Raw genomic sequence first — 17,545 nt, 5'->3', positions numbered from 1 at the left:
TCACTCATCTGTGATTTGCAAGGAGGGATTTCTCTGTTCCTCATCTGTCAGAAGTTTCTGAGTCTCCTCATCAAATTCAGCTTTCCTCAGCCTGGAAAATATAAAAGGGGCTCCATTTAATTCATAGCTGTTTTCTTTCTCTTCTCTGTACTTACTTCATCTCTCTTCCTCCTTTCTTCCCTGGGCATGCCTGGGAGGACCCGGTGTGGCCTCCAAGAGAGAAGACAGATGTTGGTGTGTGGACCCTTGGAGGTGTGTGTGTGTGTGTGTGTGTGTGTGTCTGTGTGTGTGTGTGTGACACACACACACGAGCTCTGGTTGGTAGTGCATTGGCATCTCTGGGGTATAAATGTTCCAACCAAGGCCAACATCAAGCTGCCACCTGGTGTCATCAAACATTGGGAGGAGCCATTCACACTGGGTCCTCCTGGCTGGGAGGGGACATCTGAAACGTGTTTCGGGACTGAACCAACGTCCTGTGTGATGATAAGCCCCTTCTCCATCTCAACGTGAGGTTTGGGACAGGAAGTCAGGGGAAGCTTAGGAGCAAGACTGAGCTACTTTTTTTTTTTGAACATAAAATAGTAATTGTATTTAAAAAAAAATTTTAGAGGAAGGAGCATAGAGAGAGACAGAAATATCAATTGGCTGCCTCCCTTCACTGCCCTGACTGGGAACCGAACCCCAAACCTAAATATGTGCCCTGAGCAGGGATCACACCCACGACTTTCTCATGTGCGGAACGATGTTCCAACCAACTGAGCCACCCAGGCAGGGCTAGTAGTAATTTTGTTTTTAGAAAGATAAAATAGTTTCCACTCTCTGAGTGCCTGGTCCCGGCCCTCTGCTGAGGGTTTGGCAGCTGTATCTCATTAAAATCTCCCAACAGCTTTATGAGCTGCTGTTTTGACTGTATTTGTGATGAAGACACAGAGGCCCCAAGGTCACACAGCCACTCTAATATCGTGCTGTAGACGCTGCCTCACGCGTGGTGTTCTGTTGTTGCTTTGAACTGAGCAGGAAGGCTAAGGATCATCGTGTCCTGGCTGTTCTGTGGGTACCAGTGCCCCTTGTCTCTGTTTATTGGCAGCCATCCCCAAGTCCGTTCATCTCACTGTTAAAGCAAAGCACCTGCCTGCATTCAGTTGTTTGTGTTAACCTAGTTTGCAAGAGGGTCCACGGATGGGGAGGGCACAGAGGCTATGCGAGCTCACTGATTGGTGGTGTCATTTTATCGTATTAACTAACTTACATTTTCATCATTACCATGTCAAATAACTCTCCCTGTTTGCAGGTAGGAGACAGGTCCTCAGATGGGACAAATGCCCTGCCTGAGGCCCCAGGACGAAACACAGGAAAGGTGGCGTTCCTCCTCTGACCTCCACGGTGCAGAAACTAACAGACCCCCCATGTATTCCCGTGACCTCCTGCACCAGCTGCGTCAGCCCTGGAGCCCTGTGTTCTGAAGCTTGGCGTGGGAGCGTGCCAAGCAGCTGAGGTTTCCAGATGTCGCTTTACAAGGGTGGGCTTCAAAGACATGGACCCGTATCTTCACAAGACGGAAAAGAAGGTAACTGTTTTCAGCACTGGAGTTAGACCAGTTTTAGCCCAATATTTTATAGTTCCCTTTTCCTGAAATGAGTGGTCTGTTAACCACCTGTGACTCCACTGATTTCATTCAAGGTTTAGAAATGTAGGAAAAAATGAGCCCTGGCTGGTGTGACTCAGTGAACTGAGCACCAGCCTGCAAATCAAAGGGTTGCTGGTTCTATTCTCAGTCAGGGCACATGCCTGGGTTGCAGGCCAGGTCCCCAGTAGGGGGCATGTGAGAGGCAACCACACATTAATGTTTCTCTCCCTCTGTTTCTCCCTCCCTTCCCCTCCCTCTAAAAATAAGTAAAATCTCAAAAAAAAAAAAAAAAAAGAGATGTAGGAAAAAATGAGAAAAATAATGCTGTGGATTCATGACATCGTCATCTAGTGAAATCATGCTCATCGGAGAGAAGTAGAGGAATAATCTCTGTTACTATTATACGCGTAATTATAGACTTAATTATAAAGTTCTACCATAGTTTTTGGACTGTAATGCGCACCTTTTCTCCCAAATTTGGGAGGAAAATGGAGGTGCATCTTATAGTGCGAATGTAGCTTACCTGGCTCGCCACCTGTAGGATTTCTGCTTTAAAGTGTGTTATTAAATATTTTACCACATTTTTTGCTTCAAAATTATTTTTCCTGTTTTGATCCTCTAAAACCCAGGTACTTCTTATGGTCCGAAAAATATGGTACTTACAAATATATTTGATGATATCAAATATTTATAACTATAGACTTAAATATATAAGCCTATAATTATAATACACATTTGGTGTATTATATATTACTTTTAGATAATTATTAGATTTTATTATATTTATAATTACATGTAACTATAATTATAATTATGTAACTATAATCATGTAATTATAAATATAATTCATTAAACTAAAATTTTATTTTAATATGTAATATTTTAATGTACATAAATGTATTTAATATAATTATACTTTATGTTTATAATCACACATATTTAAATATATTAAACATGATTATAATTTATGTAAATGTGTGATTGTAATTATAACACACACTATGATGATAATATGTCCTATAATTACTATAATTATAATTTATACTATATTGTATTATAGTTTGCACTATAATTATAATTTGTATTATCACAGTGCCAGTGCCAAATTATATTAGAATTTGTATTATCATAGTCCCACTGCCACCATTTATTGGGCACTCCCTGGTCACCGGTCACTGTGCCCCATAAGCGGTTTAAGTCTCACTCCTGCAACAACCCGGAGACTGGGAGCATCCTCTGCACCTGACGTGCAGTGAGCCCAGGCTGTGGAGGCTCCTCAGTGGGCCCTCCCTCCCTCCTCAGCCCCAGGACCATCCCCCACAGCAGCCCAGCTACCACTCACCCCAGCCACTGCAGCCTGCACTTGGGGTGTCTCAGGGCCTGACACAGCACTAGCACCCCTTTGTGGTCCAAGGCGTTTTCAGTCAGGGTGAGGCTTCTCAGAGTCTCGCAGTTGATGAGCACATAGGCGAGGTCCTCACAGCAGGCACTGGTCAGGCCGCACGCTCCCAGACTGCAACGGAGAGATGCCGGGTGAGAAGCGGCCCCTCCTGGGAGCAGGAGGAGGCCCGTGGTGGCATGAGAGTGGGCGCTTGGCCCAGGCCCACCCCCTCACCTCAGCGAAGAGCCTCTAACAGTCCGGGTGACATCCGCATACTGCTCTGGGGCTGATTGTACAAGTGGCCACCCTCGTCTGTTCCTCTCTGAACCCAGGCCTGTGGCAATGGGACTCTGCAGCTCACCCCACTTAGGGCCAAGGTCTGTTTGCCACCCCGTGTCTGGGCTGGCCTCACCTTCTTTTGGCGAATACGTCTCAGTGGAGGCAAAGTTTCTTATTCTCTTGAATCCCTGAGACACGGATTGCGTGCTTGTAAAAATCACAGGTTGAAGCCCTAAACCCCAGAACTCCAAAATACGGCTGCATTTTCAGATAGAGTCTCCACAGAGGCAATTAAAATGAGGTCACTAGGCTGGGCTCTAGTCCAATAGGACTGGTGTCCTTATAAGAACAGGGGAAGGGGACATAGACACCCACAGAGGGACGACCATGTGAGGACATGGGGTGGGGGGGCAGATGGCCATCTCCATACCAAGGACAGAGGCCTCAGGAGGAACCAGCCCTGCTCAGACCTGGAACTCGGGCTTTCAGCCTCCAGAACCATGGAGGATACATTTCTACTGTTTAAGCCACCCAGACGGGGCTACTTTGTCACGGCAGCTGGACTGATCTGAATGGCATGTCTGTCAACAGGGCCAGGCTAATGAGGCCAATAGGAGCCACACAGCCCAGTCCTCCCTGCCGTTCTCGATTCACAGCCAGCCAGCCAACCTCCAGACTCGGCAGTGAGGCCCACCTAGGTCAACCAACTAGTCACCGGGCCACCCCCAGATTGCTGATTGTGCCCATTGAAGGGCAGCTATGCCTGCCCCAGACCAGCAGAGCCAGCCAGCCATCCTCAGTGCTCACGAGCTGCGGACTCTCTGTTTTGCAGTAATTACATCACGTGCTGCTATGTGCCCCGATGGGGTTTTCGCTTTTCTTTCTCTTACCGCCCATCAGAGTTCTCCATCTCTGGTCACCCACACAGACATAGCCATGGCGTTGAAGAGGTACCCACCCAAGAATCTGTAAGTGACAGGTGGAATGAACCAGAGCTTTGCACAGCAGCCTCACACCATCATCTCCTATGTCGTTCCGACCAATTTGCAGATTTCTCAGGGTTGGGTTTCTGGTGAAGACCAAAGCAAGGTCCTGACAGCCCTCGGGGGTTATGAAACAGTTTACCAAACTGCAAGAGAACGACAGCGATGCCACTCTGTAGTGTTACTATCGGGTTTTTGTTGTTGTTGTTTTCGAGAGAGAGGAAGGGAGAGAAAAACATCAACCAGTTGTCTCCCATACACGCCTGGCTGGGGATCGAACCTGCAGTCTAGGCGTGTGCCCTGACCAGGGTTTGAACCCACAATCTTTTTGGTGTACAGATGATGCTCCAACCAGCTGAGCTGTCTGGCCAGGGCTTTTCTGGTTTTCTTTTGATTAGATAGTTTATCATCCTTTCGTCTCTCTGTTGATTGAGAGTTAGCAATAATTTGTTTTTTTCTAATTTTATAACAGAAGTGTTCATATCTGTATTTAACCTGCCCATATCCCAGATTAATCAACCCCTTTGCCTTCTTTCTGGATATTATGACATCAGTGTACATGTATATTACTGCTGTTGTGCTTTTAAATTTCTTTCCTTTAAGTCCTAAAAACACTGTCACAGGGTGGAGGAAAAAGTAGGTTTCCAGCTGTTCCTATGGAAAGTAATACAAGGATTAATAAGTAACAATACAGCATAAACTGTGTTTCATGTACTCACAACGGTAAACCTCCTTTTGCCCCACCCCGTATTTTTATAAGCAGCCCCTATTTTGTTTAGATTTTTTTATGGGCTTCCCACTTTCTTTGCTCTATAATCCTTTCCATCTGGAATTGCTGAACTTCTGTCTGAGGGAAGCTTTGTTAGAGTTGCCCCGAGGGATGATCTATCTGATGTTGGGAAGCTTAGTTATTTTTAAAAATTGTTCTGTCCTCATTTCTGATTATTTCTGTGGGTTGTAAACTTCCAGGTCGACCACTTCTGATGGTCCCCAGTACACTGATGATCTCGCTGAACCACCTTCTATTCCCATTGGCACCGATGGCTGATCTCTTTCTGTCCCTCCGCTACACGTTAGGCTGCTCCCTGCCCTCACCCTGTCACAGACACAAAGTCATCATCTTTGTGTTTGGTGTTCTCCATTACTTATCCTACTAGGGACAATAAGGAAGCTGGAACTGGTAGACTGGAGTCTTTCATCAGTTATACTAAACTTTTAGCCATCACTTCTTCAAACGTTTTTTCTCCCTAGAATTCCCACTAAGTGTGCCATCTTTCCTTGTGTTTTAGGTTATTTTTAAGTACGTGTGGTATGTGACCGTGAATGATTGTTTTAGGAATCAGCTGACGGCAAAGATTATGTTATCCTATTATCTACCTCCAAGGGGGACATGTACTTGTTTTTCCCCCAGTTGTCTAGTTTAATATTTTTAAATATAAATATATTTTTATATTGCCCTGGCTGGTGTGGCTCAGTGGATTGAGTGCAGGCCTGTGAACAAAAGGGTTTCCGGTTTGATTCCCAGTCAGGGCACACGCCTGGGTTGTGGGCCAGGTCCTCAGTAGGGGGCGCACGAGAGGCACCCACACATTGAAATTTCTCTCCCTCTCTTTCTCCCTCCCTTCCCCTGTGTCTAAAAATAAATAGCTAAAATCTTTAAAAAACATATTTTAATATATAAATTATATGTTACAAAAGTATATATAATACATACTTTAAATAAACATATAACTCCAGGATTTTTGGACAACCCCAAGTCGTCTGCATTTAGTGCACACAGACTGCATCTGCATCAGCTTCAGGATGTTTCTAATGTTTAAAAAATATTATCAGACACTTTTAGCATCTTGCAGTTCAAGGATTGAGCCAGATAGCCTAACCCGCCATTGTGAAATCAGAAATGCACCTGACTCTTTTCTCACCTTGTTCAGCACACTCTCCAAGCAAGGAATGCAACAGTCTAAACTCTCAGATTTCCGGAGAGATTAAGAAAAATCATTCTGCCCGATCCCACAAGTCTGTTGATTTCTCAGGGAGAGGCATTTGATGATGAGATGCTATGCCAATGGGTGACTCCAGAACACCAACACCTGCCGCAGCTTACCCAAATGTTTCTCGGTTTTATAATGTGAAATGAAGTCTTTTCGTTCTCTGCTTCCCCATTTCTCTCTTAACTGCCCTTACTCCTTCCTCAAGTATTCCTGTTTTCATCCGTGTTCATTCTCACATATATTATTAGGTCTCCTGTCCCCATGTTTAACCCTTCTACATGAAATTTCAGCTCTCCTTCTCCACCCGATGAAACTTACACACATTATAGAACACACAGCAAATATTTAATCATAAAACCATCCCTTAGCTCTGGCCATGTGGCTCAGTTGGTTGGAGCATCATCCTATGCACCAAAAAGTTGAGGGTTCAATCCCCAGTTAGTGTGTATGGGAGCCAACTGATTGATGTTTCTGTCTCACCTCTCCCCCCGCCCCCTCGTATCAATGGACATATACTTGGGTAAGGATTTTAAAAAAAACCTCCCTCATCCCCAGTAAACATTTCACTTTCTCTTTCAGCCCTTTTGTAGAGCGCAATGAAGGACCCCTTACCACATGTTAAATCTGTGACCAGAATCAAGAGACAGGTGTGTTCGCCTGAACATCTCGGCGAGAATCTGAATGAAGTCATTTAACTACTACCTTCTCAGTCAGACACTACAGCCTGCCTCGATTCCAGGTGCCTCCTCAGCAACCCCAGCCCCAGAGAAGGAGGCTTGGTCTTCTAAGTAAACCTCAAAGACACTTACCACAGAGACTTCAGGTGGCAGCCGGGCTGTGTCAAGGACTCGCACAAAAGGTTCAAGTTTTCGTGTTTCAGGATGTTTGTGCTGAAGTCTAGATGCGTCAGGGTCTTGTTACACAGAAGAACCTCAGGCAGGCTTCCCCAGCTATCTTCATTGAGGTAGCAGCAAGATAACCTGTGGGGACAAGCGTACGGGAGAAAAGGAGGGGAATGACGTGTCAGGGGGCTTTGTTTCACTCCATGTTATGGAGAATATTCCTATAGTTGTTTTTTTTTTTAATCCTCACCCAAGGCCATGTTAGGGAGAGGGGAAGGGAGGGAGAGAAATATTGATGTAAGAGAGAAACAGCAATCTGCCTCTCGTGCACAGCCTGACCCGAGATCAAGCCCACAACTCAGGCACATACCCTGACTGGGAATTGAACCCGTGATCCTTCGGTGTATGGGACAATGCTCCAACCAACTGAGCCTCACCAGCCAGGGCTTCCTATAATCTTATATACATGAAATCCTCAAGGAAGGCCATGAATTTATGCCGTATCTGAAAATACTTCCCCCCTTTTCCTTCTTATTTACATGATAGAGAGATTAGAACACAAAGCCACAAAGCTGACCAAGTAATGGAGAAGGAAGAACAGGGCACAACTAATTTACAAGGAGAAGTTAGAAAGTGTTGGTTCTAGTTTTACATCTGAGTCTGTCCTGGGCCAAGACCACTGCTTCACCATGAACTAGTTTTACATGTAACTACCTTATATGCAAAATCCATAACTTCTTCAGTTCTGTTCTTCCGTAATTTCTTTATTTTTCTTCTACAGTTGACATGCAATATTATATTAGCAGCAGGTGTACAACACAGGGATTCGACTTATATATAACTTAGGAAGAGATCCCCCCGTAAGTCTAGTCCCCTGATGCCAGATGTAGTTATTACAATATTACTGACCATATTCCCTATGCGAGACTTTACATCCCTGTGACTGTTTTGTAACTACCGATTTGTACTTCTTCTTCTTCTTCTTTTTTTAAAATCACCACCTGAGGATATTGATTTGAGAGAGAGAGGAAGGGAAGGGGGAGAGAGAGAAAGAAAGAGACCTGTGCCCTGACCAGGAATTGAACCCACGATCTTTTGGTGCATGGAACGACACTAACCAACTGAGTCACCTGGCCAGGGCACCTTGTGTTTCTTAATCCCTTCATCCCAGGCTACCAATCCCCCTCTCATCTGGTAACCACCCATTTGTTCTCTGTATCTACGAGTCTGTTTCTGTTCTGCTTATTTGTTTATTTTGTTCTTTAGATTCCACATATCAGTGAAATCATCTGGCATTTGTCTTTCTCTAACTCATTTCACTTAGCACAGTATCATGCTAGTCTGTGGTTTTCGAAAGGATGCACAGTTACTTTGGGAAACTTGTGAGCTCTAGCTAAGTATAGAGCAGAAGTTGCAAGCTAGTGAGACCGTCATCAATGGATAGATTTTGGTCAATGGGTCCAAGTTCAAACTTGCGGCCTCCATGGCTCTCCACATTGGACCTTCCCAACAGTTACTTACACCAAGGCATCCAGAGCACAGCTTGGGTGGCACAGGGCCTCACACAACAGCGACATCCCTGTGTCCAGGTAGTTGCAGGATAGGTTAAGAAGCCTCAGCTTCGAGTTCTGTAGGACACCTCTGAAGCCTTCACAGTCCTCGGGTAAGAGGCCACAATTGGCCAGCCTGTGGGAAAGAGAAAACATCCCATTCATCAGATTCTATGCCCCTGATTCACACCTCTTGCTAATCCTGTAAGAGTCAGGAAGCTCACGTTTGCTCTGCTTGAGACTCTCCCTGATCCCCATCCATCCTTCTCTAGACTTCAGGCACCTACACTCTAAGTTATTGTCTGTACACGACTTAAACTTCCCCAGTGGAAAGCCCGACATACGCTGCATGATCCACAAGGCTCCCAACTCTTCCTAAACCCACGTGTTTTGCCCACACTCACTGTGGTGATTTGCTTGACCTGTATCAGGTGTGATTCTTCAAGGTGTTCACTCATGTTTGCTGTTCCCCAAATTCCTTCTGCCCCACCTGCTCTGCCCCACTTGGGGTGTTTGTACTTCACCCTGACCAGCCAGGAAATGGACACACCTGTGTTACCAGGACTCAGGTCCAAGAACAGATCCTGTCTGTCACATCCTCTCCCGGTCCTCACCTCTAACACCATAGCCCTGCCTGACTTTGAACTTCATGTAAATGAAATCCTATGAATATATTTACTCTTAAGTTTGGCTCATTTCCACCAATGGGGGGTCTGTGAGGTTCATCCAAATTGTTGCTAGACATGGATGGACCTGGAGAGCATTTTGCTCAATGAAATAAGCCAGTCAGGGAAAGACAAGTACCATATGATCTCACTTATATGTGGAATTTAATGACCAAAATGAATTAACAAGCAAAAATAGAGACAGACTCAGAGAGAGCAGGCTGACAGCTGTGGAGAGGGGAGCTGGTGAGAGGATGGAGGAAATGAGCAAAAAACAAAAAAAAAGAAAAAACTCATGGACAAGGACACAGTGTGGTGATTGTGGCGGGGAGGGGAGTGAGGGCAGATGGAGGAGGGTGTGGGGGGGATAAATGATGATGAATGGCAACTTGACTTAGGGTGGCAAACACAAAATACCGTGTGTAGATGATATATTGTAGAACTGTGCACCTGACACCTGTATAATTTTGTTAACCAGTGTCACTCCAATACATTCAATTAAAAGAAAAAAAAAAAACCAAAACTGTTGTGCCCTGGCTGGTGTAGCTCAGGGGACTGAGTGCTGGCTTGAGAACCAAAGGGCCGCTGGTTCAATTCCCAGTCAGGGCACATGCCTGGGTTGTGGGCCAGGTCCGCAGTGGGGGGCATGCGAGAGGCAACCACACATTGATGTTTCTCTCCCTCTCTTTCCTCTTCCCGTCCCGTCTCTCTAAAAATAAATAAATAAAATCTTAAAAAAACAAATTGTTGCTATAATTGTAGATCATTTGTTCTCAGGAAGCGATTCTATAACCACAGGTCTTGCCTCTAACTTACTGCTAGCAGGTATTTCCATTTTTCAGGAAATATGACTACTCATCATGAATGTTTTAGGACCTATCCTTCAGCAAAGTTATTCATGCAACTCTGTTGGGTATACACCTCAAAGTGGCAAGATTTCAAGTTTATACAGAACGCCAGAACCTACAAAAGCTGGATAGAAGCACATTGTTTTCCAAAGTGGTTGTACTGATTTAGAAACTTTAATTCCCGTCTTCAATTCTCAGGTTCACAGGAGGTTAAGGTTGCATGTGAAGCATAGAAAAGAGGATGAAAGTAGACCATTAAAAAAAAAAAATGCACGGTCCCTTCTGAAATCAAATTAGTGAGGCGGGAGAGCTGCGAGACTTACAGTAACTTCTCTATGTTGCATGCTGAGTTGGTCAAGGCTTGACAGAGCAGCGCCACGTCATCGCGGGAGAGACTTGTGCCGCTGAGGTCCAGGTATGTCAAATCTGGGCTATGAGTGAGCACCTCGAAGAAAAGCCAGCTATCACCAGAGAAGGAAACATCATTTATCCTGCAGAAAAGAAGAAAATTTCGGGTAGGTTTCATTCAACAAAATCTGAATAGATGCATCTGTTTTTGATTTGCCCCCTGTGACCTGTAATACTATCCAGGGTGACAAACTCCCAAGTTTAAGTGAATTAACACAAAGTTTATTTTTCTCATGTAATGGTTCAGTAAAGGTGTTACTGACTTTTTTTTTTTGCGGGGGAGAGGAATGCTCCTTTAAATCATAGTTCTCTACCTTGACTGACATTGAAGTCAAGTGGGGATATTTTGATAAATTTATTTAGGGGCTTCACCTAGGCATGAAGATTAAAAAAAAATTTTTTTTTTAGAGAGAAGGGAAAGGAGGGAGAAAAAAAGGGAGAGAAACATCGATGTGGGAGAGAAATGCCCATCGGTTACATTCACCCCTAACCTGGGACCCAGCCTGCAACCCAGGCATGTGCCCTAACCAGGAACCAAACCAGTGACCTTTTGGCTCACAGGCTGACTATCCCAGGCAGACTTTTTAAAAAGGTCTTTGTGGTCCTGGCCAGGAAGCTCAGTTGGTTAGAGCATCATCCTAATAGGCCAAGGGTGTAGGTTCAATCCCCAGTCAGGGCACATAAAGAACCAACCAATGAATGTATCAATAAGTGGAACAACAAATCACTGTTTCTCTCACTCTCTCTCTATAAAAAAAAAAAAAAAAAAAAAAAAAAAAAAAAAAATCAACAAATAAAAAAATTAAAAAATAAAAATAAATAGAAGGTCCTTGCATGATTTTAACATGCAGTCAATATCAAGAAGTCCTGCCCTGGCTGGGTGGCTCAGTTGGTTGGAGCATCATCCCATGCACCAAAAGGGTGTGGGTTCAATTCCTAGTCAGGGCACATACCTAGGTTGCAGGTTTGATTCCCAGTCAGGCCACGTGCAGGAGGCAACCAACCGATGTTTCTCTCTCACATCAATGTCTCTCTCTCTCTCTCTCCAACCCTCTAAAATCAATAAAAAACATATTCTTGGGTGAGAATTAAAAAAAAAAAAAAACTACCCAAGCTACACTTGGCCACATGTTCCTTGAGGTCAGGATCATAACTCTAAGCCCCATTTATTTCTTGGGATTTAGTACAAAGCCAGACACCCAACTGGTCCTCAAATATTGGTTGACGTGATGCTCCTGAAGCATTTTAGGAAGGAGCAGGTACAGTGGCCACCAGGCAGAAGCTCTGTGATTGATCAGCTCTAAGTCCAGAACCCAGCTTTGCCCTCTGTGAGCTTTGTGGCCTTGAGCATCTCACTTTATCTTGGTGAGTATGGAAAAGGTAGGTCGCAATTCTCTACATTGCTCCTTTATCCCCACCACCAACTTGGGTCCAGAGGGACCTCCAACTTACTGAAGTTTTTGAAGGCGACACCAGGGATGTCTCAGCTGACTGCTCAGAGTTACAAAGGTCGACTCCTGGAGGTTACTGTGACACACTTGAAGCTCCCTGAGGTTTTCATTTGTAGTGAGCACAGAGCAGATGTCATACCAATACGTTAAGTGGTTACTTGATCTGTAAGGAAGGAGAACGAGAATGCTTGCCATGGGTGGACAGTCAACCCAAGTCATTCCTTACCTATAAGCATCAAGCCTGATCTTCCTGGACACAGGACATTTGACTCAGATCAGACCCATCCTTAGTCATCTTGTATTCATGGTTCTCAACAGAGGCAACATTGTCCCTTCACCCAGGGGACATTGGGCAATGTCTGGGGACACTTTTGGTTGCTACCACTTGGGGAGGGGTACTCCTGGCATCTAGTGGGTAAAAACCAGGGATGCTTCTAAACATACTAGAGTGCACAGAAGCTTTCCCCCCACCTTGCCAACAATTATCCCCCCCAAGTGTCAAAAGTGTCAGGTCAGGAGCTTTGCCTTCTCTTTGGGGAGTTTTATAGGGAAAGCCGAGGTGTCTTGAGCAGAACACCTTTGCCCAGACTGAGCCTCCACCATTTCCTCACTCGGGCAGCTTCCAAGACCTCTGCCTCAGTTTCCTCACTTGAAACATGGTATAGTAAGAGAATCTCTCTCATATGACTTTTATGAGTATTAAAGTGAGTTAAAAACATGTTAGATTTTTCAGAATGCGTTTGAAAAGGTTTAGCTGGGAGGTCAAGAAAGTCTGAGTGTGGCCCTATGGAAGTGATACAGATATCAATTTAAGTATGTATCAGCAAATATTAGAAAATAAGAAGCACATTTCATACGGATCCTCATATTCATCTTCACAGCACCTCACAAGGTGGTGGTTCACATTATTGCAATGAGGCAAGTTCAACGTAAAAAGAAGACCCCACAAACAAGGTCACATATGTCACAGGGAGTCCAACCAGGGTGGGAGCTGAGGCCTGTTGGACAGAAAAGGTGAGGTCCCAACCCCAATCCTCTATTGCAAAACTTGATTAGGGAAACCCACCTGGGAGTAGGGACACATGTCGAAAAGGCAATAGAAAAGAAATCATTGAATGGACTCACATGGAAGGTTCTGTGCCCTCTTGTACAAAGACATTTTGGGTGGAAAAACAAAGTTTCTTCAAGGCACTACAGTGTTTTAAGCAGTAGGCAACAGGCTCCAAGTCAAACTTGTCGTGCATAAAAACACACATGACTTGGCAGAGGTTCATTGCCCACTTTGCAAAACGTTCATTGTCCATCTCGAACAGGCAGTAACATAACCTCAGGAAATCTACCTGTCCCTGGACGTGTTCACTCTCACTTATGCTCTGGACGTGCTGCTGAACCTCCTGCTGTGTCTCCTGCTGGTGCAGGTGGGAGCCAAAAAATGCCTCCAGCTTCTGTTGTTCTTTTTCATTCAAAAGGCCAAACAAGAAACACCCCAGAAAAACCCAATGGGTCTTGACTTTCCTTAAATAAGTAAATACCAGTGTCTCCATACTTGCCACAGCCGGGTTAGGATGGTTGGTGTGACTCCTCACAAAATAGAACAGGGCAGCACAGAACTCCTGGATGCACAGGTGGATGAAGGTGTATGAGTTCTCAGCGTCCCCGTGCCTGTGAAGAGCCTTGGTGTCCAGCAATGCAGGGATGTCAGAATCAACTAACCCATTTCTCCTGAGATCCTCTTTACTGAATACAAATGTGTCAGTCCACATGCCCTCAACAGCCAGGGAGCATAAGCCCATCAGTCGGCCTTGGCTTTGCCTGTCTGGATGACTAGCCCCCTTGGGTGTGAACAGGTTCAAGACAAAAGAGGAATAAAGGGAGGTGGTCCGTCGGCATGTCACAGCCAGATCTTGCCCTTTTTCCATCTCCTGCTTCAGACAAGTACACACAGTCCAGCAAAGAATGGGGATTTCACACATGGAAAAGAGTTGCTCGTTGTCTTTTACAAAACTGAAGGCTTTGGAGCCTCTATTCTTGTCTTGGAATAAGCAGCAGAAATACAGCCTTCTCTCCCTCTCATGGAACCCCCCAAGTATTTTGATCTCAGGGCACTCCAACCTGTCTTCGATGCTCTGTGGGTACCCGGTTGCAGCAGCAATAAGCAGTGAGGACTCGGGAAGCATTTTCTTTCTCAGCAAGCTGCTCAGGATCACTCTGACGGGCCGCTGCTCCATCCAGTCGCTGCACAGATCCGTGTCTGGCTCGTTCAGGTCGTATCCCAGTTCTTCGATGCCATCGATGATGAACAAGAGTTTCTCTGGGTCCGATGTGATCTCCGCTACTGGGGAGAGGGAGTCGGACCAGTCTCTGCAAATCAGCTCAGCCAAGCTGGTCACTGTCATCTGCTTCACTTCCCGGCAGCAGAAGTAGAAGATGTAGGAGAACTTCTGGTAGATAGAGCCCTCTGCCCAGGACAACATCACCTTCATTAGGACCGTTGTCTTCCCGATCCCCCGGATTCCTGTAAGGACTACTGTCCTTTTCCCACTTTCCTTGGGGGCCAAAAAACACTCCAGATGTTCGCATTCCTTCTGGGTGAGTTTCTTCTCGAAATGATCATAAATCCTAGTGACAGAGTCCCTGAACCACATTTTGGTGAATTTCTCCTTGACGTGAGCACGGTATATCTTTGTGTGTCCTGAGTTGGCAAGCACAAGAAAACAAAACACAACACCCCATGTTTGAGTTAAAACACTCATGCAAACATTGGCTTTGTCCCTGCCTGCCGTGGCCCACAGGCCAAAGCTGGTTAACAGTCTGTTTTATAAATAAAATTTCATTGGGACCCATTCATGCTCTTTGCTTACACATTGTCTGCAGCTGCTTTGCCTCTACAATGGCAAAGATGAGCAGCTGTGATGGAGACATGGCTCATGAAGTCTAAACTATGAACTCCATGGCCCCCTACCGTCCGACAAACCCTGCTCTAGAGATACGCATACGGCTGTTCCTTGTTACTATACAACAAAAACTAGAGAATCACTTCTAACCATGGATAGAAGACTAGCTCAGTTATTTATGAAATATTACACAGGTAGTAAAAGTATGTAATGATTTCTATATTTAAAAAAAAAAAAAAAAAGCCCTAGCTGGTGTGGCTCAGTGGATTGAGTGCCAGCCTGTGAATCAAAGCGTTGCTGGTTCGATTCCCAGTCAGGGCATATGCCTGGGTTGCAGGCCAGGTCCCCAGTAGAGGGCACTCGGGAGGCAACCACACACTGATGTTTCTCTCCCTCTCTTTCTCCCTCCCTTCCCCTCTCTCGAAAAATAAATAAATAAAATCAAAAAAGAAAAAACCAAGACAGTTTCTCTACTGTGTACCCATTTATGTCCGTAGGAATCTAGGTAGAGATAGCGGTTTTCTGGGTATGGAGTTTATCTGAAGGACATGACACAGGGAAATTAGGTGTCATAGATATGATAGAGGGCTCCTCAACAGACGATTGGCTAAAGAAGATATGGTACCTATATACAAGGGAATACTACTCAGCCATAAAAAAGAATGAAATCTTATCATTTGTGGTACCATGGATGGACACAGGGTACTAAGCTCCATGAAGTAAGTCAGAAAAAGACAAATACCCTATAGCTTCACTTATATGTGGACTCCCTCCTCCCCCGCAAAAAAAAAAAAATCCACAAATGAACAAACAAAACAAAAACAGACTCATACAAACAAAGAACAGATGGATGGTTCCAGACAGGTGGGGGTAGAAAGGAAGAGTACAAAAGCTGAAGCAGAATCCAGTCAATAAGAGAGTGGCCACTTTGCATGGTGGAAGGTAGTTCCTGTGAGGTATATAAATGTCGAGTCACTGTATTGTACACCTGAAACAACTGTCATATTGCATGTGGCTATACTTGACTTAAAAAGTCAACATAATGTCCTAACTGTCATAGTAAAATGGTATATATTCCAATATTTTAATGCTCCCCTGGGTCTACTGTGAGAATATAATGAAGCAGCTGAGAACCTGCGTTATTTGTGAACACGATATGTGCCGATGCGGGTGGTCATCATGGTGACTCAGACATCACAGCAACTGTTGCTATTGGGGATATTATGTTGTAAAATGGCCAACAACTCTTCATAAAGTTCTGAACCAAAGACAATCTTCCCTCAAAAAAAATGGCCCTTAAGACTATATTGCTATAGGTCATTGCTTCTTTGACATGAATGTTTGTTTGTTAAATATTAAGCTATATACACATATGACAATGATTTAGAAATCTTACTAAACATCGGCATTCTCTTTGAATACATACAGTTAACACCAGTTAATCTCGCTTTAGGGAGTCATCTACAAAAGATGTTAATTGTTATCTTTGCCGAACCACCAAGTCCATAGTTCCTGTGATACAACTTCACCTTACAGCCTTGGCCAGGTGGCTCAGATGGTTGAAGTATTGTTCTGTGTGCCAAAAAGTTGTGGGTTTGATCCCCGGTTGGGGCGTGTATGAGAGGCAAGCAATTGATCTTCCTTTTCCCCCTTCCTTCCTTCCTTCCTTTCTTCCCCCCTCTCTCTCTCTCACTTCCTTCATCTCTCTCTAAAATCAGTAAAAACATATCCTCAGGTGAGGATTAAAGTAATAATAGTAATATTAATAATAAAACCTTCACCTTAGAGTTTCTGACTTGGATGCAAGGATGAATGATTGGCAGCCCAGCCATGCAATCCAGGCTAAGACGTGGTCCCCGCCCACATGGAACTACCATCTTCCACCTACAAAGATAACTCTGTCCTGCAGGGCATTCTCATCCTTCTGTGAGGATGGAGGTGGTAGATGGAGACCAGTTATCAAAACTGGGACATAATCCTCAGGATAAGAAGCCCTGTCTCCATCCCCCGATCCCAGACCTCCCTCACCAGTAATCTCCTTCTTGGCCTTTTCGCAGAGATCCTTTCTATTGATCTTCTGAAAGATGAGGAAGGTCAGGTCCCAGGCTTGTTCTTCCCCATAATGTTTGGCCAGTAGGTTTGCCAGGTCTTCCCGTGTCCCTTTCTTCACATCGGCCCAGGGCATTTGCTGGAGTCCAAGTTGCACAGGCGTTACCTTGAGGAGCTCCTTAAATTTCTTGAACTCGTCCTTTCTGAGCTCCCCCAGGTACCACATGAGGCCAAACTCAGAAAAGAAAGATGAGGCCATCGTGACCAGGATAGAGCTGATGGTCTTCAGAGAGAGAGAATGGCCAGGAACGAAGAATAAGTGAAACCTGGGTAAAATTCAGAGACAAACCACATTATTTGAAAATCAGTTGATTGAGGAAACTCAATACCTTGCTAGTTTTGAGGGGACAGCGATGAGGGCAGGAAGTTTTTTAGACCAGACTCATCTGTTCTCACCTCCTCATTGAATAAGGACATCTGAAATAAAGTTCCAGATGAATAAGAAATAATCCCCCCCAAAATTACTGCTCACCCCAACTCTGCTGATGGCTGGTGGAGCCACATAATGAAAAGT

At 44.8% G+C, this 17,545-nt stretch overlaps 1 protein-coding gene across 1 annotated transcript; it reads right to left on the bottom strand.

The window, feature by feature from the left end:
* Positions 1–17,230, bottom strand: NLRP4 (NLR family pyrin domain containing 4). Its single transcript, XM_024570500.2, has 9 exons — positions 16,951–17,230; positions 13,154–14,720; positions 12,030–12,191; positions 10,493–10,660; positions 8,628–8,792; positions 7,074–7,244; positions 4,249–4,419; positions 2,973–3,143; positions 1–91 (listed from the first exon to the last, which is right to left on the bottom strand). The coding sequence occupies exons 1-9, from the start codon at positions 17,228–17,230 to the stop codon at positions 1–3; spliced, it is 2,946 nt and encodes a 981-aa protein (XP_024426268.1).
* Between the last annotated feature and the right edge of the window lie 315 nt (positions 17,231–17,545).

Source organism: Desmodus rotundus, chromosome 12 (assembly GCF_022682495.2).
Source record: "Desmodus rotundus isolate HL8 chromosome 12, HLdesRot8A.1, whole genome shotgun sequence".
In the NCBI taxonomy this organism is placed as follows: domain Eukaryota; kingdom Metazoa; phylum Chordata; class Mammalia; order Chiroptera; family Phyllostomidae; genus Desmodus; species Desmodus rotundus.
The sequence above is the reverse complement of the archived record's forward strand: the minus strand, read 5'-3'. Positions and strand labels throughout refer to the sequence as shown.

What these genes read in the sequence shown, in the direction of transcription:
- NLRP4 (XM_024570500.2), bottom strand. Translation starts at nt 17,230, where the DNA reads ATGGCCTCATCTTTCTTTTCTGAGTTTGGCCTCATGTGGTACCTGGGG. An exon ending in GGCCAAGAAGGAGATTACTG is followed by an intron (nt 14,721 to 16,950) that starts GTGAGGGAGGTC and finishes TTGCCAACTCAG; the next exon opens with GACACACAAAGATATACCGT. An exon ending in TGCAACATAGAGAAGTTACT is followed by an intron (nt 8,793 to 10,492) that starts GTAAGTCTCGCA and finishes TCTTTCCCACAG; the next exon opens with GCTGGCCAATTGTGGCCTCT.